The following is a 22,872-nucleotide window of genomic DNA, read 5'->3' on the forward strand; positions in this document are numbered from 1 at the left end:
CGCTTGTATCCGGGATCTTGTCCTTTCGGTCATGACCCAAAGCTCATGACCATAGGTGAGGGTGGGAACGTAGATTGACCGGTAAATCGAGAGCTTCGCCTTTCGGCTCAGCTCCTTCTTCACCACGACGGACCGATACAACGACCGCATCACTGCAGCCGCTGCACCGATCCGCCTGTCAATCTCACGCTCCATCCGTCCCCCACTCGTGAACAAGACCCCAAGATACTTGAACTCCTCCACTTGGGCTAGGGTCTCTCCACCAACCTGGAGGGGGCAAGCCACCTTCCTCCGGTCGAGGACCATGGCCTCGGATTTGGAGGTGCTAATCCTCATCCCTGCCGCTTCACACTCGGCTGCGAACCGCCCCAGTGCATGCTGTAGGTCCGGGTTCGATGAAGCCAACAGGACAACATCATCTGCAAAAAGCAGAGATGAAATCCTGTGGTTCCCGAACCGGAACCCCTCCGGCCCCTGGCTGCACCTAGAAATTCTGTCCATGAAGATTATGAACAGAACCGGTGACAAAGGGCAGCCCTGCCGGAGTCCAACATGCACCGGGAACAGGTCCGACTTACTGCCGGCAATGCGGACCAGACTCCTACTCCGGTCATACAAAGACCGGACGGCCCTTAACAAGGGGCCCCGGACTCCGTATTCCCGGAGCACCCCCCACAAGACACCACGAGGGACACGGTCGAATGCCTTCTCCAAATCCACAAAACACATGTGGACTGGTTGGGCAAACTCCCACGAACCCTCGAGCACCCTATGGAGGGTATAGAGCTGGTCCACTGTTCCACGGCCAGGACGAAAACCGCATTGTTCCTCCTGGATCCGAGGTTCGACTATCGGTCGGATCCTCCTCTCCAGTACCCTGGAATAGACTTTCCCGGGGAGGCTGAGGAGTGTAATCCCCCTATAGTTGGAGCACACCCTCCGGTCCCCCTTTTTAAACAGGGGGACCACCACCCCGGTCTGCCAATCCAGAGGCACCGTCCCCGACAGCCACGCGATGTTGCAGAGACGTGTCAACCAAGACAGTCCCTGCACATCCAGAGACTTAAGGTACTCAGGCCGAATCTCGTCCACCCCCGGTGCCTTGCCACCGAGGAGCTTGCCAACCACCTCAGTGACTTCAGCTTGGGTGATGGACGAGTCCACCTCTGAGACCTCAGCCTCTGCTTCCTCCACGGAAGACGTGGCGACGGGATTGAGGAGGTCCTCGAAGTATTCCTTCCACCGTCCAACAATATCCCCAGTTGAGGTCAGCAGCTCCCCACCTCCACTGTAAACAGTGTTGGCGGAGACCTGCTTTCCCCTCCTGAGGCGCCGGACGGTTTGCCAGAATTTCTTCGAGGCCGACCGATAGTCCTCCTCCATGGCCTCCCCGAACTCCTCCCAGACCCGAGTTTTTGCCTCCACAACTGCTCGGGCTGCAGTTCGCTTGGCCTGCCGGTACCCGTCAGCTGCTTCGGGAGTCCCATGAGCCAGCAAGGCTCGATAGGACTCCTTCTTCAGCTTGACGGCAGCCCTTACTTCCGGTGTCCACCACCGGGTTCGGGGGTTGCCGCCACGACAGGCACCGGAGACCTTACGACCACAGCTCCGAGCAGCTGCTTCGACAATGGAGGTGGAGAACATGGTCCACTCGGACTCAATGTCCCCAGCCTCCCTCGGGACATGAGAGAAGCTCTCCCGGAGGTGGGAGTTGAAAGCCATGCTGACAGAGGGTTCCGCCAGACGTTCCCAGCAGACCCTCACAACACGTTTGGGTCTGCCAAGTCTGTCCGGTTTCCTCTTCCGCCAGCGAATCCAACTCACCACCAGGTGGTGATCGGTCGACAGCTCTGCCCCTCTCTTCACCCGAGTGTCCAAAACACGCGGCCGGAGGTCAGATGACACGACAACAAAGTCGATCATCGACCTCCGACCTAGGGTGTCCTGGTGCCAAGTGCACTTATGGACACCCCTGTGCTCGAACATGGTGTTCGTTATGGACAAACTGTGACTAGCACAGAAGTCCAATAACAGAACACCACTCGGGTTCAGATCGGGGAGGCCGTGCGATCCAATCACCCCCTTCCAGGTCTCACTGTCGCTGCCCACGTGGGCGTTGAAGTCCCCCAGTAGAACAATGGAGTCCCCAGTCGGAGCACTGTCCAGCACCCCTCCCAGGGACTCCAAGAAGGCCGGGTACTCTGCACTGCTGTTCGGCCCGTAAGCCGAGACAACAGTGAGGCACCTATCCCCGACCCGAAGGCGCAGGGATGCAACCCTCTCGTTCACTGGGGTGAACTCCAACACATGGCGGCTGAGCTGTGGGGCTACAAGCAAACCCACACCAGCCCGCCGCCTCTCACTGCGGGCAACGCCAGAGAAGTGGAGAGTCCAGCCCTTCTCGAGAGGTTGGGTTCCAGAGCCCAGGCTATGTGTGGAGGTGAGCCCGACTATATCTAGCCGGTACCTCTCAACCTCCCTCACAAGCTCGGGCTCCTTCCCCGCCAACGAGGTGACATTCCATGTCCCTAGAGCCAGTCTCTGTGTCCGGGGATCGGGTCGCCGGGCACCCTGCCGTCGGCTGCCACCCAATCCACACTGCACCCGGCCCCTACGGTTCCCTCGGTGGGTGGTGAGCCCACCGGAGGTCAGGCCCACGTCGTCCCTTCGGGCTGAGCCCGGCCGGGCCCCGTGGGCAAAGACCCGGCCACCAGGCGCTCGCTTACGAGCCCCAACCCCAGGCCTGGCTCCAGGGTGGGGCCCCGGCTGCGCCATACCGGGCGACGTAACGACCTTTGTTCTTTTTCTTCTCATAGGGGGTTTTGAACTGCTCTCAGTCTGGCCCGTCACCCAGGACCTGTTTGCCATGGGAGACCCTACTAGGGGGCATAAAGCCCCCCGGCAACATAGCTCCTGGGATCATGCGGGCTCTCAAACTCCCCCACCACGTTAAGGTGGCAGTTCTAGGGGGAGGGTTATTTTAGTATTGACACAGAAATATATACAGATGCATATTTTGATCGAAAGTTCTTTGTTTATCTGACTGATATTCACAACGGTTTGGTCCTAAAGTTGAGTTTATCATATGCTGCCTTGAGTGTAGAAGATGTTGACGACCTTGGAAGATTTTTAGGATTTTTAAGTGGGCTGAGGCATTCCTGAGTTTCTGAATGTCTGTGCTCGCTGTTGTTCAGGTGCAGTGTTGTCTCTTTCCTCGCGTTGATCTGTTTTTTGTTTTTTTTTTGTTTGTTTTTTTGTTTTTCATTGATTGCAAGCAAAACACACAAATAGCCTTTACATGAGCGTGGAGTTCAGCAGCTTCTCACAGTAGAAGACTGTCTCGGCAGAGTGAGGACGTCCGCTGACCTGCCGTCGATCTGGAGCGTCTTCATCTGGACGTTATGTGACAAACTCCGCGGCGTTGCAGCTCGGCCTCGGGACTCCATGGCTTCCACCTCCTTGTGTGTGTTGGTTTGACTTCTGGGTGACGTTTTCTAATAAGATCAGCATTTTTTTCACGGCCGTTTACCCTTCATCACTTATCGTGACGTTATATCGATATGGCCGTGAGTCCATTTAAAGAGATTTTCCACTTGATTTCCCACTGAATTAAACCTCAGCCTGAGTGGAAGCTGTAATCAATTGGATGTTCAATGAGAAAAAGATCTTCTGGTGCGTGTTTACACGCAGCCTTCTTAACATTGAGCTGCCGTTAAGTGTGTGCATGTGCTCAGCAGCCATTTAGCAGGTGCACGGATGCAATAATAAAGCTATGAACAGATGAAGCTCTTTAAATATTTATGCCAAGAACTTAATTCGCACCTCCTCAGTCAGCAGTTAATTCTTGTCAGTGTTTTGGGCCAACTGGACTCACTGAAACTCTTTTACACAATCTGATGACTGTTTTTCTTCTGGAAATAGATCTTCACAGCTTTTAAACGTCCAATAAGTAAAGTTTTCTGAAAGGACATGATGGAACTGGTTTGTCGGTTAAAGAAGCCTCACTGCTCAAACGTGGAGGCACTCGTTAGATTTTTATCTAGAAACAGAGGATCACCTCGGATATTAGGTTCTGTATCTCTGTGGTTTAATGAAATAAATGTTATTGGTCATGATATCTGTAATATAGATTTGAGAAAAGTGTCGGGTTGAGGGAGAACAGCGGTTCTCACGCTGCACTGAGGCTGTTTCTGCTCTGAGTTTGTTGGATTATTTTCATACACATCAGTTAAACGGATTAAGATCCTTTCTGAACTCCAGAGCAGACCAGGGATCTGCCCAGTGTGTTTATTTTGAAGACTCTTTGATGTTTGTTTATTTATTTATTTATTTATTTATATCAGGGACAGCGCATATTGATCAACACTTATTTTCCAATAAGAGTGTAACTATGCCAGAATTAGCCATAGGCTATGTAACCATAGGCTATGTGTTGGTGACATTGGGTGTGACTATTCAGCTTCCTCTGGAGTCCCTCAGGGATCATCTGTTTTTTTTTTTTGTTTTTTTTTTTTGTGTATAATTTCCATAATTCAAGGTTATTGGGGCAGAAATGCCCCTTACAAAGTTGACGTTGTGATCATAATTCCTCTTCGGGGTGCAACAGCTCAAGAAGCTCAACAGTTTGGATCGAATCACGGTTTTAAGTCACGGGTTGGATTATTTTTCGGATCAGCAAAAAAATACAGATATATCTTTATCCTCCATTTGTTTTTCCCATTAAATCAATGAAAAATTCAACTGAAAATGTCCAATGGGGGGGGGGGTGTTTGTCTGCAGCACAGAGCTTCTCGTCTCCAGTCTGCTGTGATGTTCTAAGCTGTTCTGGTTCCACGGCTTTCACTGGAAGTTCTCCTTCTGTAGTCAGAGCAGCACAGGGTACCTGGGAGAATTCAGTCAGTTTTTGCCTGAAGTCTCGGTACGATGGCGTCACTGCAGTGGGTGCTCAGCGGGACTTCATAGCGAGGCTCAGTCTCAATCAGCAGGTGTTCAAGCCCTGTTTTTTACACAGTGGAGTCCGGCATCATGCCTGCAGCAATAAACACCCCGATGGCTTTGGAACAGATTTATCCGGGCCGGATTATAAAGTGAAGTGCTGCTTAAACGCCGCGGTAATAAGCAGCTGTTGAACAACACCGTGGTGACGTGGTTGTAAGTAGGTGACCATGTTAGTTATATTTCCTTTCTCGTGCCACAATGCCGACACACCGTAATGATTTTTTCCATAAACCTTCTTCTGTCGTCTCTGTATTTCACAGGAAACCCACAGTGCTCCCATACATGCGATTTAAATGATGTTGGAGTTTTTTCATATGCCTCTGCTCTTCCGCCAGCCACACCCGCTGCGCTTGATTGTTGATTGAACACGCCGCCGTCACATGAACTGGCAGAACTTTATTTCGTTCATCAATCAGCGGACCACGTTCGTGCCGATTTGTGGAGAGGAATCCGGATGGATCCTTTGCACCACTAATTCCTCTTATAGCGATCTGAGTAATTGTGTGTCGGGTTGGAACTCTGGATCCTTTGTGTGCCGAGGCTTTGTTTCCTCTGAAGCCGTCTGAGTTATTTTCATATGTCAAAGAAAAACCAGAATGAGATCCTTCCTGAACTCCAGATCAGACCTGGAAAACTGCCCGTTTTGAACCCTCCTGGGTTTTCTGCTGGGTTGTGAGAGCGTGTGCCGGAATCCATTTCAGTTCCTCGTGTTTTCAACAAAATTAAACATCAGTAAACCCTCCAAAGAACATTCCTTTCACTGTAATAAGAGGTAGCAGAGCCCAGCTGTGCCCACAGCCTCCAGTAAACACTTCTGATCTGCGAAGGCGTCACTTTATACTGTCGCCCAATATTTCGGTAAAATATGAGATTTGTAGCTTCAGTAACCTGCTTTTAACTCACCTTGTTCAAAGATACAGAGCAGCAGTTAAACTGTCTCGTCCTTTTATGTGTCCTCGTGTACTTTCAAACAGCCTCCCAGACACTCAAACAAATATTCCCCTCGGCTCACGAGTCGAGTTAAATCCCAGTAAACTGTGTCCTGGAACGGCGTGGAGGGCTGGGAGGCGTAGCGGGTCTCCGGGGACTCGGGACTTCGTTTAAGTTACAGAGAACATCACACAGCGAATAAACAGGAGAGCTGGTTTGCGCTGCAGTCCTGAGGTTTAAATCACAGGAGCTGTTCACTGATCAGCCGTAACATTATTACCGCTGTCGGATGAAGTGAAGAGATTCATCAGGCAGGTAAAAACGGATCCTTTAAGGTCGATGTTAGAAACATGAAGTGTGGATGAGCTGATGCTTATGAACGGCTCAGCTGGGAAACACTCAGGGTAGTAGTGGGATGTTCGGACTGGTTTTGCTCAGGTTTTTTTTTTTTTTTTTTTTTTTTTTTTTTAAATGGTTTGAGGTGAATTTTAAATGAGTTCTATATTTATGAAATCTTTTGGGCTGGTTTTGAGTATATATCACATTCATTTTTTTTGCCATTTTTAAGGCTTGACCTCCAAATTTCCCCATTTATTTGAAGTTTCTGATTCACTCCTAGGGTAATTTGACTACTGTTAAAATGTTTGTTACAGATTGTCGTTATGGACGTCCTGTATTTGACAGTATTTTGGAAGATTGTTGGGACTCATTCTGAGACCAGTTGTGGATGGATTTAAGACCAGTGTTTGCAGAACTGAGACTCATTTTTGGCCATATTTAATATGAACAATTTAGGAGACCAGTTTGGTTGTAAGTGAGGGTTTTTATTGGCACATTACAGACTATTGAAGTAGGTACTTTTGAAGTATGTGGGAATATATTGTGGTGTATTTCAGTGTTTTCAGTTTCTGGTGTATTTAAAGGTGCATTTAGGAGTTTTTCAACTTCAAAAATACTTATTTTCCACCATAAATATGTTACAGATGTTCAATGGTGTGTACAATGTGCCCTGATATATTCATTACAAGTAACTCTAACAGCGCTAAATTGTCACTTGAAAGTTGCAGTGCCGGTCCGGCACCAGAGTTTTTTTGCTGAAAATTTGAGATGATGTGACGTAATGCGCGCTCCCGCTGGCCTGATATCCTTAAGTTTCGTTTTGTCCGCCATTACTCCTCCAGATGCTTAACGAGCAGCAACCGAGCAGTATGAGGATGGAGCTTCCAGAAAGTAAGAAAGGACCGGCTTCTAGCTCTGCCACAGCTCCAGCACAGACCCCACCAGGCAAAAGAAACTGAAATTTTACTTGAGCGCTACTAAAAGAGCGAGAAAGGAGATCCCCTCTTCCGTGGACGCAAGCTACAGACACGAGCGTTTCTTTAAGCTGCAGTTACGCCCAAGGCCTGCAGGGGGCGCTGTTTCGTATAAAACGTGCAAACTCCTTAATGCACCTTTATTGTAGTTTTTGTCATATGTGAAACGAATGAAAAGGCAAAATAAAGGAATAGATTGAACCCAAGAACCAATCTGAAGTGTCAACTTGGCCTTCAAGTTCCCCAGATTTGGGTTTATTTCTGACAGATGTTGAAATATATTTGGACGTGTATTGGAGCATATTTGATACTAGTTAACTGGATATTTAAGGCAAGATTTGGACAAATTTGAAATTAGACTTGGATTGATTTCAGACAGGTTTCGAACATTTTCATGTAATTTGTAGCTGAGCTTGGATTAGTTTCAGGTGTGTGAAGTAGGAAGATATCCACAAAGCACTTTGCATCATGAGGCAGGCAGTTCTAACATCATGGCGTTTTTCTCTGAGAGTTAAAGTACTGAACGTCTTTGGCTGTGACAGTCTGAAACCTGTGTTTTGTGTATCTGTCTCCCGCTGCTGGCCTGCTGGGTCTGAATGGTCTGTGGCGTTCGGGATCGTTCAGCGGGCGCCTGAAGCCACGTGGAGATTGGGTTCAGGTGTGTGTCGGACTCCAGCCTCTCTCCGCCGGTCGCCGATGGGCTGGATGAGCTCCCGCTGGGTGGAGTTTTCCTGTCGCTGTCTTTTAAACAGCGGAGAGCGGCAAGCTGAGGGGAAATCGATGGCACGTAAATCCGCAGCCTCTGAGGACGACGCAGCCGGAGTCTGTTTGCCCCTCTTTGCTAAATTGACGTTTTTGTTGCCGCTTTCCCGTCTGAGCAGCCGGGAAGAATGGATGGATGCTGACTGAGGACAGTGTGTGGGCGGCTCGGAGGTGCAGCCTGATAGAAAATAGCAGAGATTATTATAGGCTGGTTGCAGACTGAATTCCCCTGTTGATGCGTCTGATGGCTGAAACCGGCAGCGCATATTTTTAGTTGTTTTAATGCAGGTTTTCGAGAGGCTGCCGAGACGTGCCAAGCTGGTGACACATGGACGCTGCCAAACAGCACACCCACACAAACATACCCACAAACACACATGCTTTCCTGACTGGTGATGCCCTTGGAAGACATCATTACCGGGTGGGAACTAAAACCTTCTTTTGTTTGCGTAAGACCCTCTGAAGACATTCAGGACTCAATATTTATTATTTTTACCTCAGAGTGTCGCAACCTCAAACAAGTTCCTGTCTTTTTTTGTAGTCTTTAGGTCACTGACTGTGTTCTGCACCCTTCTACACCCAATTTATTCACGTTATGGCCGTGAGGAGCTTGAGCTAATCCCTGCTACCAATAAGCAGCTACGTTCTGGGAAAGTTGCTCTCAAGGGAAATTTCCTTTTCTCTACATTATTTTCATAATCTCCTCTTATAAGCTTCATTTTTTTAAGTCACTTTTATTTTTTACCATTTCAGTCTTTTCCCTTTTTTGGCACTTGACATTGAAAACGAGACTTTCTGCTCACACTGGATTGTATTCAGGGGTTGTTAAGAGGCAAAGGGTTTGAAAAGAGATACAGGATACAAAGTGGTGACTGGATCCTGGGTCTAGTGGTGGCTTCAGTGGAGCAAGACTCTACTTGGATGTTTTGGTAATAGCAAGATTTGACTACATCCCCACTGTGGGGGCGGTTGCTTGGAGATAAAGATTGGTTGGTGTTGTTGCAGACGGCTTGGTAGCTAGGAGTTGGCAAAATCTTACTACGTCGTCACCCTGGTTGTAGTTGGGGATAACTTGAAGGTACTGATTGTTTGGTTTTGTCCTGGATGGTTTGGTGGTTGGTTGGTGAGGAGTTACTGAATCCTTCACATTGTGGGGTTCAGCTTGGCAACTTTAAGAAGCTCCTGCATCCTGGACCCAGTGGAGGCAGAGTTTGGTGTTTACAGAGTTCAAGATGCAACAAGTAATCAGTCATTTATTAAAACAGAAAGACAAATGATAAATGACACAGCCTGGAGGTTCTGAGACCAGCCGGATTAGCTGACCACCGTCTCTCGTTGGGTAGTTTCTTAGCGGTGGGATGATGCTACACAAAAAATGAATAAGTTGTTTAATTTGTTGCTTGGACACCTGGAGCTCTTTTAATTTCATGTCTGTAGAATTGTCAAAAAGGCCACTAAAATGGCCAATAAAAAGTTAAAACAAATATTTTGTCAAATGTTTCCAACACTTTAAGACAAGGTTGCATATGGAACAAGTTAAGAGTGAAGCGTTGAAATGTACATAATGTCACCAAAGTTGCACCGAGAAGTAAACCTATCAAGAAAACCCAATAAAAACTTGCCTACTGAACATTTTTTGTCAAAAACAAGTCAGCATGCCAAACCCTGTGTTTGGAAGTACAACAGGGAGATGAGAGTTAAATGACAGAAATGATATAATGAGCTGTGGTGGCAAATTCTCTTGGTGAAGAGTTTCTATTCCCACAGTGAAGAGAATGCTCGCCATCCTTTATGTAATTTTGACCCTGGCGTTTGTTTTGTGGTTCCTCTGTTTCGCTGACACATCTCCACATCAGAGCAGTGCTCAAGTACAACAACACTCAAAGTTGTACAAGAAAAGCAACTTCTCTTCCCTTTGAAGCGTTTCAACTCTCCACTCTGCATACTCCTGTTGAGATTTTGGAGGATCAAGGTTCAGGATATCTTGGGAACGTCGACGCCTACGTGGAGACCCGAGCAGGTCAGCTGCAGCTCCGGCAAGAAGAAACAGTCAGGAGGCGTCGGGCCGGCGTGCTGCTGCTCTCACGCTCCCTCAGGTTGCGTCAGGGAAGATGTGTGTGCGTGCACGTGTGTTTTCACCCGGGTGTTGGAGCCGTGGGGGGAGTCGAAGGCCCCCATGAGGCCCTGTGGCCACCTGCCGTCACCAGGGGAGGCAGGGGGAGGAGCCTGGACAGAGGCTGGAGGAGGTAGGAGGCGGCAGGGGGGGGTTTACTCTGTCAGATGATTTAGATCGAAGGAAGCAGGAAGATGCAGCCACACTGCTGTGAAACAGGAGGAATAATTCTCATGTAGGCATGTTTGTTTTTTAAAACGTCATGATGGAAAAAGTTACCCTGTCCTTTATGCTGAATCGTCTCTCTCTGACCTGTCTGTATCTCTGCGGTTCGCTGTATTCGCCGTGGTGCTCAGTAGCTGCGTCACATGGTCACTTTTTTCAATCCTTTCTGAATAGAGGATGAAACTCTCCCGTTTACATGAACACTGAATGAAGTAATCTAAGTATTGTGCCAGTTTATATGTGACCTGAATCATTTCAGTGGATCAGTCCCACAATGCTTTGCACTGTGACGTTTATGCTTTGTACCGTGCTCAGAAACCCACAACCGCCTTTACTTGGAAGCTCGCCAATATCAAAAATGTAATTGTTACGAGTCATTAAGAGTTACTACGTTTTATGGTTCTTTTTTCATCCTAAAAAATCTTCTTTTGATGCAAAGTAGAATCAGGAAGTGCCCAATCTTGGTCCATGTAACCCAAGTAACACGTTTAACTGGATGGGCGTGGTTTCCCTGGCAAGACATGATGCATGATGGGAAGAAGGTGTTTGAAGTTTGACAGACACTTTGATGGAAACTTTTCACCATTGGACTCTTTCAGCAGCACAAAGCAGATGGATCGACTAATTTAGGGCCCGTTTGCACGATATTTCTGGTGAAAAATGAATCATTTTTGCATTTTCTTTGCAGTACAGTTTGGCGTTTACACGACAACGGCAGAAATGCTGAAAGGCCACGAGCTGGCGCCATTGGCTGTTTTTCCAATTAAACCATTAGACAAACTTCAGACTATTTTCGTCACATTTCAGACTAGTTTTGGCTATTTTTGGCCCGTTTTTAGATGAATTTTGTTTATATTCTCAGCTGCTCACTTTTTTTTTTCTTTTTTTTTGTGGGGCACATTTTGAATCTTTGAACTAATTTTCAACACGTTTTGGGTATAGCTATCTGTGTGTTTTTGTGGATTTTTCTGTACTTTCTTTGCCTCAATTCACATGAATTTTGTATATATTCTGGGATCATATTCTGAATGTGGAAGTAGTTTTTGAGGCTTTTGGTCTGTTCTTTCCAGCAGATCTTGGATGACTTTGGGACGTATATATCTCGGTAAAATCTGTCAAAAGTCAGATAAAATCCGGTTCTATATATTGACACATTTTGGACTAGCTTCAACATAGGTGTATAGGTGTATTTAAAGCTATGGGACACTCAGTGACCAGTTAATTGCACATGAATGCTTTTGGACTGTGGAGGAGCTTTAAATCTGGACTTGAAGCCTCAGCCTTCCACCCAATGTGCCAGATTCACTCATTTGAACTGTTTTTGATCTTTTCAGTCTAGTTTCAGTTTTCAGAAATCGTTGATTATTTTTGAGAGAGCGTTTTGGACAAGAGCTGGCCCTCGTGCTGTGATAGATGGGTGCACGATATGACCTATACAGAATAAATTGGTGCTTTCTTGTTTGCTGCCCCAGCATAGATTATAAATGCAACATAAACTGCAGTTTGTTTTGTCTTTTAAATATACACCAGCGTTTATGAGGTGTAGCCGTGATTTAGTTGAATAAACATGTTCCAGACTTCACACAGATTTACTGAGTGAAAGAGGGCAGAGATGTTTGTTTTGAATGTGAATGTCGCAGACGCCTGCTTCACACCAACACGAGCTAAATATTCCCCCAGCCACATAAAACATAATGTTTTTAATCCTCTCAGCATCTGAAGCAGGAGGATAAATGCCACATTTAAATATTTCAGCAGCTTTAATAGCTGTCAGGAAGGCAACACATAAAATATAAACTATCTGAAGGGATGAGAAGCAGCTGAACCAGATCAAATGGGGCAGTTTTTGTCAGGAGCCGTGAGACATCTGTGGCTGGAGGTTTCCTCTGGCTTCCTCGGGCTTCTTCTCCTGTTTCTCCTGGTTTCTGCTTCGTCCGCAGCAGGAGAAATGAAGGTGGAGCGAACAGCTTTAACCGTGGCTCTGTTCCCTCAGGAGCTTCCCAACTAAACCTTCACTGTGTGTGGAAGATCACAGGACTCAAACACAGCAACCCTCATTTGGACGTTTCATCAGCAGGATGTCTGCAGACATTCAGTCTCTCGGGAATCAAGTTAATTATTTAAATTGTTGTGCAGTTTCTTCATAATTGCTCATATGTTGTCCCACAAATTAAGTGACAGTCAGCATTTTTTTTTAGATCAAATAAATCAAATAATGTAATATCATAAAAATGCAGACAGACCTTTTCAAATGCAATAAAGTTTGATTTGTCATGTTTTACCTTGTAATTGGAATTTCAGGAACATTTAACAGTTTGGAGGGGAAATATTTCCGCTCTGGGGCTGATATTTGGCTCTGCAATCACTTTCTTCTCCAAATTTCTACATGTCTTTACCTCAAGTTGCTCCTCACTCGCTGCACTGTGTATGCTCGTGACCACCCCCCCACCTTCCTCCACTGAGATAAAGATCCTACATGACAAGAGCGTTCACTCCATTATGAAACAGTGTGCCCAGGTTCTGAGACCAATGCAGAGTGAATCCTCTTCTCATCCAGCCTGCTTGGAGGTGAGAGATGTAGAAAATAAACACGGTGCTTGTTTGTTTCTCCTGAATTGCCATTGCAAAAACACATCATCAATAGGGTGAAACTAACCTGTGTCATGACGGTCTAAACCAGTTCACGTTTTATGTTAGTGGAGAACAATCCACTGTTTTAATTCTGCTTCACAATGAAAGGAAGAGCCCACATCAAAGGATGGGCTCAAGTCCATTTTATCGTGCAATTAACTGATTTACTGATCATCGTCCCAGACCGAGTATACTCAAATGAAAAGTCATTAGTTATGAGTTAGTGGAAGGAAGATGCTCTATAATCTGGATGTTCATGGGAAGAAGATGCTCTACAATCTGTCAGTTAGTGGAGGAAGATGCTCTATAATGTGGGTTCTAGTTCTTGAAAGAACAAAAGTAATTTATCACTCCGAGACCGCGACAGGAATGCATTTAAAATCTTGCTAAAGCTGCTTCCAGTGGAGAATCTCTTGTTGTTCCTATCAGAGGACTGAGTGAGTTCAGTTTTGGCTCCGGAGCTTTTCGTCCGGCGTAGCGAAACAGAAAGCGACTCTGGCTCGGAGGGACACGTGTTGCAGCCTGGTCGGCTTTGAAAACAAGCAGACAGAGTGTTTTCCCCAGTGCAATCCGTGTGGGAGCGCCGCCTCCGTCCGCCGGCGCTCCTCTGATAAACAGGTGCTCGTCCCACATGCGCCACGCTCTCTTGACTCATGCGCTTTTCATCTGCGCTGCTTTGTCCTGCGGCTGCTTAATTTAGAGGCGTTTTACATGCGCGCTGGGAAGCGTCCAGATCCCAGAGGACGCCTTTGAAGCTGCGGCGAGGATCGTGGCGTCGGAGAGGAGACGAGAGCCAGCGCTCCGGCCTGCGTTTGTTCTGTGGGGCTTGATCACTGGTCGGGTCGGGGCTAATGTCCTTTTCACAGAGCCTGACTGCAGATCGAGAGCAGATAAGTCAGAAATCGTATCTGTTCGGCTGTCAGGAGGACGAAGGAACGCAGTCAGATCCATTTCAGGCATTTCTCCTGCTTTGAGAAGGCGTTTCTGTGGCCGTCACGGTGACAGCAGCACATCGCCGATGGCAGGAAGTGAGTCTGAGAGGAGACGACAGACTGAAGCTGCGGCTTCGGGTTGACGCTCACAGATTACAACCGACAGATTACACATGACAGATTACCTCCTGTTTTTACATTCTGTTTGGCAGTGATCAGTAACTGATTACAGGAAAGGATATTTCTTCTTCTCTTTCACTGAACTCCTGTCTACTGGTGGGGAATCAGTATTATCTATCAGAAGCTGCCATCTCCTCTCTGTCCAGTTAGTTTGGCACATTCTTAGCATTAGCATAGTCTGAAGCTGTCCTTGCACTGTCAGGCTCACTGATGTTGCCTCTCGGTGTTATCCTAATTGATCTGTTAGCTTTAGCATTAGCAATTGAAGTGTCAGTGATCCCGATGTGATTCAGCCCTTCTGACCGCGGCATGAAAGATGACATTAGCACGAGCGTTAACCACCAATTGGTGTGATTAGCATCGGCGTACTGACAGTGTTGGCATTCCTGCTGCTGCTGTCTGAGCCCTGTTACTTTAAATAAATTCATCCCCCTGAAGGAGCAGCCTCGTCCCCTCTCTCACCGGCTATTTCAACACACCAGACCTGACACTTGCTCTTTATCACCCCTGAGTGACTTGAGCTGCACTTTCTTTGCCCCTTACTGAGAACTTGCTTTGCTCTGCTACGAAAACGTTGCCAAATACAGTTTTCCGAGTATGAAGTTCTTACTTTTTAAACACTGCAGCGGCTGTGAGGAACCCGAGCCGTTTGCAGGAGAACTTCAACATCTTTCTGCAGACGGTCTACAGCAGCGAGCATCCAGCACAGCTGGGCGCAACGACGCAACCTGCAGCTTGAAATCTGTTAGACGATGGTGATTCAGTTGTCAGTAGGATCATTTTCTCCATCCAAGATCCAGTGTTTCATTGTGAAGCACTTTAGGAAACTGCTTCATCTAATGAATCATTGAATAAATGAGTACATTTTCTTTTGTGGGCCGCAGATGGAAACTGGTGAACTTTAAAGGAGCTATTGTTTTCTTGTAAACTGCTGAGCTTTTACTTTGGTCTTTGCAGACTGCAGCTGGGTTCTACGTTTGTTTCAGCCTCGTGAAGTTGGTTCAGCACTTTATCGAGCAGCGATCGTGTCTGTTAACTGACTGACGATGACTGACAGTCACAGAATACAGGAGAACGGTGAGCCAGACACCGAGAAGGGAGGAGTTCCAGAACGAGTTGTGGAATGATTGACACTTCAACAATGTGAGAGAGTTCTGAAGTTACTCTCACTTCCATTTTTATTTTGTATCCATTTCTTCTTCTACTTCACTTCTTGATGCAACACACACACACACACACACACACACACACACACATCTGATTTGAGTAAGTTTATTTTGATTCTTTAAAACTCCCACTGTTGAATTCGGTATGTGTTTGAAGTGCCAGATTTTCTTCCACCCCAGGATGGAAGTTTGCATCTAAATGAGACCTCATAGGATGGTAAAAAGTCAAAACCAGTGAGGTAAACGATGTGAGTTTGAATGGTGACAGAAGTGTGGTGTGAATACTCAGAGTGGCGACACCTCAGAAACAACAACAACAGGTTTTTTTTTTTTTCATTTTAACGAGTCTTTTTTCTTGTGTCCACATGGATGCATGTGAGTTTTATTGTGAAGGAAGAGCCTGCAGCCATGCTCCTGCTCTCTGATGGACCTTTGTCCTCCTGGCACCTTGGCGCCGAAGTGCTGGAGAGACGACTGGTGTTATTTATTCACATTGCACTGTTTGTCTGCTCTGACGTGGGAAATATGGCGTGATGTTGACGCTCCGGGTCTTCCTGACGCTCAACATCATCGTCATCGGTAGCAAGTCTTAATATCATCGCAGTTTTGTTTGGCTGGACTTTTGAAGTAAAATAAAGATTCTAGTAAACTAAGATTAGATGGTATGAAATCTGCAAAGGTGCTTTTTCTTTAGTTGTTGCTACTTTGGAAACGTCTGTAAGTGCTTTACGCTGATGACACTCAACTCTTAGTCTGTTTAAAAAAACATTCTCTTTTTACACTCAAAATTGAGTCGTGGCTGCAGACGAATTCACACTTAACTGTCATAAGTCTCTAAAGTTAAATTTCAAAATAATAATCCCTCAATGGGATAAATAACTTCATCCTCATTTCTTTTCATACTTCATAGACTAGGATTTCTCCTTATTGAATTACCACATATGCTATTTATACAAATGAATCTATATCTTAAAGCCAGTTGCTGACCCCGCTCAGTAAGAAGTAATAAAACTTTAATAATTCCTGAATTGCCCCGTCTGTCTTCTACACTCACTTTATCTGAGTTGTTCGAGTCATCTAGCTCATCCACACAGAGACGGAAACAGTTCTGTTCAGTTTTCAATACAAAAAAAAAAAAAACAACACATCAGGAAAACCTTTATTTGTGGTCTGTTTACATGGAAACGGTGCTCAGAGCCACTGGAAATACATATTTTTAACTCCAGTTCCGTGAAAACGAGCATTATAAACCCAAAACGTTTCTGAAACAGCATAAAACTCTATTTTTCATTTGAAACACTGTTGCCTAAAAGATATCTCAGTATCCAGCAAATGGAGGAACAAAATATATTGTTGTAAAATACAGAAAAAGTTCAGTAACTTCTCTAGTGTGCACCCCGTCGTCCTCCATCGTTACGACAGAGGCTCAATTAACAAAAAAATTAAATAAAAAAAGTTCAACTTTGCTTTCTGATAAAAAGCATCTTTATCTATTCTTCGTCTAAGAATGTCTGTTTTTATCTAAAATCCTCCTGAACGCTTCTCTTTTTTGGACTCCGGATAAATTTCATGTTTCTTGTCGTTGCTCGTGTCAGGTTGCAGCAAGAGATCTTCAGATTAAAACTAGCTGGAACTGTTGAGCTGTGATTAAATAAATATGATATAATGAATAGATCCAGCATGTGGATTTATTTTGACATGAACTTCTGGTATTGGTATTCAGAGGTGGAAAAAAAAGTGACTCCGCAAAGGGAAGGAGTATTGACATATCGATAGCGTTGGTGGTGCAGAGTGTCGTCCTCTCTGAGGACGTCTGAGGAGCAGAAACGTCCCCGATGTTCCCCTGGCTTCAGACATCTCGGCTGTAGACTGGATGATGTGTTTAGCCGAGGTTCCTAATTAGGTTTTAGGAGATAATGATGGATTATGAAGGTACATAAGTGTGTTTTCTGGTCTCTGTAAGCAGCTTAGTGCTAAATAACTTAAATCTCAATGCTGAAATTTAATTCCCGAGTAATTTTGATAGATGCTGAAGTGTCACTTCCGATATAACAGGAACTTTATAGTATTGCTTCAAACTGCCAACGCTGGGTCTCTCTGAGCATTTCTTAATCTGTGAAATACATTATAAGACTGAAACAACTTTTTAACTTTATGTGGTTTAAAGAAAGTCTTTGTTCTCAATTCTGGACCTTGTTTGTGCGTTTTCACTGTTATGTGGTTTTTGGATAAATGGAAAAATAATCCATAATTGATGTTCTTCTTGAACTTTTAAATAACAAACGCAAGAAGTTAAGAAGGTAAGAAGTTTTAATTGCTGCGCCATGTAATTGTCACTGTTTACAGACTGTCCATGCTTCCCATGTTGAGTCGTAGTTTTCATCTGTTTCCAAACTCTGAGATCTTTTTACAGCTGTTGGGATCAGATGGAAATTAAAATGACTGTAGGAATCCTGCTGGAAACTTAGACAGATCTGTCCTCATGTGAAGTCAGGAACTGTTGAACCGCTCCTGAGAAACTGCACAGTGCTTTTTTTTTTTTTTTTTTTTTTTTAGCCTTCTGCTTTTGAGTGTTGAGTGCGTGTGCGTGTGCGTGTGCGTGTGCATGTGTGTGTGTGTGTGTGTGCGCGCATGCGTGTCCGCACCGGGGACATCCTGTTTCTTTTACTTTTGAATCTGAACTGAATATGTTGCTGCTTGTGCTTTATAACATGTTTGAGGTTTGCTTAATAATAATGAGGCTCTGCTTTGCTGCTCTGTAAATCCACAGGGACTCAGACTTGCTCCTCGATGTCAGGCCTGTGGTGAGGTTTGATCGTCCCGTACTCTCAGGTCCTCATTGATAAATGCCGATCCTCGGGTGGAAATGGCCGTACGGCCAGTGTTCTGCCGTTTATCATTTGATAAATCAGGTCCAGGGTGTGTTGTTCATATTAGCATGTTATTAGCATAAGCTCCCGGCAGTATTCCGTGCAGTCAGGAACATGCTAACATGCTAACGCGATCATTTCTTGTTTTGCAGCACCCTGTTCAGCCTCAGCGTTTGGTTCTTGCCTGTTTGATGACCTGGCGGCGCCCGGCTTGTGTCTCCTCAGGGCATCAGCAGTCTGTTCAGCTCCCTGAAGGTGGTCCGCCTGCTGCGTCTGGGCCGGGTGGCCCGGAAGCTGGACCACTACCTGGAGTACGGCGCGGCCGTCCTGGTCCTGCTGGTGTGCGTCTTCGGCCTGGTGGCCCACTGGCTCGCCTGCATCTGGTATTTCATTCCTTTACACTTGCTTTACGTCTGGAGGCCCCGCTTTCTGCTGGGAAATCACCTGTTCTCCTCACCGCCTCTAATTGGTTTTATATGCTAAACGTGGCTCCTCTGCTCCCTGGATGTATCTTCCGAAGCATCTGCTTTCTGCTGAACGCTGCCCGGCGATATGCTAATGCCTCCGCATGCAGGAGAATTTCCCGACAAGTTCCCGATGCTCGGAAGCGCTCGCAATCCCCTGCAAATTGTAAATATTCACCAACAGAACGCCTTTTTCTGATTCATTATGACGCAGTTTCCTCCTTTAATGCAGTCTGAGGTCATTTTTGTTGTTATAATCAAATAAATGACTGAACAAAGTGTTGTAAACTTAGAGAAAAATCTGCTGGGAAAACCACAGCGGTGCCCAAAGGCTAATCGGGCTCCTCGGTTTGTTGTTACGGTCATGATTTATTGGTTTAATAAGCATATTTCAGGCTTCCTGAAGTGCCCAATCAAATATTCCCACAAAGAAATGAAAGTAACTTTGGGTCTTAGAGATTTAAAAGACCTGAGTTTAGGTGAAGGTGGAATGATGAAAACATTTAATATATTTTCCACAGAGAGTTTTTTCCTCTGTTAACCAGCATTTATATTTTTTTAATTAGTAATTTCATAGCTAGTTGCTTTTTGTTTTTATTAGATCGTCTTCAAATTACACAAAGTAGATTCAGATGTTTCTCGGTAAAAGCAAACAAATACTTATTTTAACAGAACTAATCACTCGACTGAAGCAGTTTGATGATTTTTAGTTGAAAAAAATCTGATGTGACTGTGATTCACCTCTAATACTCTCGCAGTGCGTGTAATTTGACACCAGCAAAGTTACCATTTTTGCAGTATTTCCAACTTCAGTGAAACATTTTGATAATTTACATTGAGAAAAAAACACCAAAAAAACTATCGCCTGCCTGCAGCAAAGGATGCTTGTAATTTGACATCAACCTCAACATCTTCCTGGTTTTCATTTTTATTCCAGCATTGAAGACTTGGACAAAAACTGTTTTCCATGTTGTAAATGTTTTAGATTGAATCGTTTCACTGAAGAAACTTGATGAGCCTCATTTTGTAAAAAGTAATCCTGTGTCATTGTAATTTGACATCAGCCTCATTCTCTTTCCAGGTTGAACTCGTTCTTAGATTTTTGTCGCTTAATGATTCCAAATCTTTCCTGTTTAAATCTATTTTGCAGCTACATTGTGTCTGCTGTATGAACTGCTTGTAATTTGACCCCAGCTTCATTCTCTTCAGAGCTGTTGTCAAATCGAAACTCAAACATTTCCTCACCGACACTCCACGTCGTCGCCGCCGTCAGGTACAGCATCGGAGACTACGAGGTGATCGACGAGGCCACCAACACCATCAAGATGGACAGCTGGCTGTACCAGCTGGCCATCAGCATCGGCTCGCCGTACCGGTACAACGCCAGCGGCTCGGGCCAGTGGGAGGGCGGCCCCGGGAAGGACTCGCTCTACATCACCTCGCTCTACTTCACCATGACCAGCCTGACCACCATCGGCTTCGGGAACATCGCGCCCACCACGGACGGCGAGAAGATCTTCTCGGTGGCCATGATGATGGTGGGATGTGAGTATGACCTGGTTCTTCTGCCCGGCGCTCCGTCTGCTCCTCCTGCTTCAGGTGGAGTCTGAGTGACCGGTTGATACTTTATGAGCTGCAGTCCAACTTCATCTTCAGTGCGCCGAAACCACTGAAATAGTTCAATTTTGAATTTGAGGTGTCCACTAGTTTGGAGAAATCTGTTGAAAAGGGAAAAAATTCAATGTCTTTTTGAAATTTTCACAATTTCCTTGGTAGATTGGAGCTTCAAGCGGGCCAGTTGTGGTCCATGGGCCTTATGTTTGACCAACCTGATGCAGACTCCCAGTGAGTCTAATTAAGCTGCACCTTTTTATAATGTGCTGCTTTTGTCCTGACGTGTTTTAAAAGTTGATTTTGGTTGATTAAATGTGTTTAAGTGTAATTGGGACAACAAAGGGTCGACGAACAGATATAATGGCCAAACTGCTGTGTGCTTGTCGTAGCTGTGATTGTCTTTCATCATGTGCTTTAATGAGACCGGAGTGTCTTATAATGATGGTCAGATATCTCCTGGACCCAGATGAGCTCTCTGCATGCTGAACTCTCCACTGACCTCCTCAACACCTTTTTGCTTCCATTTCTGCTGATGCTCTCATTTCTGTAATAGTCTGCATGGTTCTTATTACCTGCTCTTGACAGAGTTTCCAGGTTGAGGTGATCGATTGTCTTGGTGATGAATCTGAGGGAAACGACATGCAGACTCAGTCTGAAAGAATCAAGTTCGGGTCTCCAATTGTTTTTTCTTTTTTTTTTCTTTCATTTTTCATCTTGATTTTACTAAATCCTCTTTATCCAGGCAGAGTAATCATTGACACACGTCGCTTCATCTTGAATCTGAATAAATGTTTATATAGTGTGATGAAAACTGATGAACTTCAGTGACGTTAATACTGTGTCAGGAAAGTAGCGTGGCTCAACCTGTGCTCATTGTGTCCGTTCCACACGGATGGATCACAACTCTTTTGTTCTATATTTCACATTAGAAGCATATTTGGTCTGAGAGCAAGAGCTTTAGATATAACTGAACTCGTTCAATTAGTGGGAGGAAGATGCTCTATAATCTGGATGTTAGTGTTGCTGAGATAATTTACATGCAGCTCCCAGAAAGAAGCTCACTGCTATCTAAACACGCTAATGCTAATCACGGCCTTGATAAACACAGGCGACCCACAGTGGGACACGGTTCACGTTGCTGTCAGGATTATTGATTTAGTCCAGGATTAATGAGGCTCCTCCTCCAGTTAACTGCAGATCATTGAACTCTTTATTGTTAGGACATTCTAAAGCCAACAGGTTGTTCAGAGGGACAACGGTATTTCAGTCCCAGCTCTGTTAATAGTCGTGATTCCCAGCCTGCACCACTGAACTGAACTCCTCCTGGTCGTGGGATCAGTATTGATCAGAATCCCCCGCTGAGTGAAGATAATGGTGGATGTTAAAGGGAGAGTTTAGTGGTGATCTGCGTGGCGGGAGGCGGCGGGAGGCGGCGTGGGGCCGATGGAAGCAGCAGATAACCTGTAATGAAATGCGGATGATTAACGGCGAAGCGTGCTCCCCGCAGTTAATCCCAGGAATCATCGCAACCAGGTATTTATGGCCGGCAGCGAGTGGGAAGTGTGACGGTTAATGTGCGTAAAAGACACGGATTTAACGGCTTCTTTTTTTTTTTTTTTCTTTTATAGCAAGGTCTTTCTTCAGTGGGAACAATTCACACAGAAACCCATTTACATCTTGGAGAGAAAACATCTGATCACAGACTGGGTTCAGCGTTACGTGAACGCAGAGAACGTGTTTTTCACTCTGTGGTTTGTTGTGGATTTTAACAGATTATGCTGCTAATCGTGACGGATGTTCTTTGATCTCAGTTTGTGAATAAACGACTGACAGAAGCTTTGCGGAGCATCACTAATCCCATTAAATGGACTCATGTAAACACTTATGCTGGATTAGATTGGTGAAATCTCATTAAGGATGTAATGGAATGAGAAGGTTTATGGTCTGATCAGCGTCCATGTAAACGGGGGTTTGGATTATTTTTCACTGGTAATGCTGGTTTATCTCATGTGACATTTCTTACATGTGTTTAAGGTGATCGAATTTTTAAGACATCAGCCTTGAACTACTATAATGTTGTGAAGTCTGGCTGTCTAAATGGGGCCTAAGTCTGGATTTATATTTTTTTTTTCAGACCAGCACTTTTTTCTGAGTATGAAGGTTTTAATGCTTGTTATGAAACATGGTCAGAAAGAGGAAAGTTTGATTCCAAAAGATCTTTTTTTCATGGTTTTTAGTTGTTGGCTACTTTCTTAGAGCTTTTTCTGATTGACTCGTATCCGCCTGATGAATTGCTGGGACGTTTGTTGAGAAACTGGATTTATTGTCGGTGTTTTGGGAAAACAAAGTCATCCTTCCGCAGCTCTGTGAGGCTTTAAAAGCTTTCCGACTCCAAAGCTCGGCTCGCTGCTTGTGTAACAATGTCTATATCCTGCAGGAAAAGTTACTTTCAGGTCATCAATTATTAAACTGTATGCACAGTCTGCAAAAAAGAAAAAGAATAGTACGAGGTCTTCAGAACACGCTGCAATCCCCAAAGGATTTTCATAAAAATTCTACAGTTTTACTACCAAGATTCAACTCTGGGACCAAGTTTACTGTTCAGAATACAAAGTCACTGTAATCCAGTCAACAATCGTCTAAAGCTGTGACTGTAACTGTAATCGAGTCACAT

General features: G+C 45.2%; 1 protein-coding gene across 1 annotated transcript in view; it reads left to right on the forward strand.

The window, feature by feature from the left end:
- Nucleotides 1-22,872, forward strand: part of kcnh5b (potassium voltage-gated channel, subfamily H (eag-related), member 5b) — a 146,922-nt gene that overhangs the window by 35,281 nt on the left and 88,769 nt on the right. The window contains 2 exon segments of the mRNA XM_030117128.1: nucleotides 18,346-18,503; nucleotides 19,858-20,129. Coding sequence (XP_029972988.1) covers nucleotides 18,346-18,503; nucleotides 19,858-20,129 — 430 coding nt within the window.

The sequence above is a fragment of the Salarias fasciatus genome, chromosome 19 (genome assembly GCF_902148845.1).
Source record: "Salarias fasciatus chromosome 19, fSalaFa1.1, whole genome shotgun sequence".
Lineage (NCBI taxonomy): Eukaryota > Metazoa > Chordata > Actinopteri > Blenniiformes > Blenniidae > Salarias > Salarias fasciatus.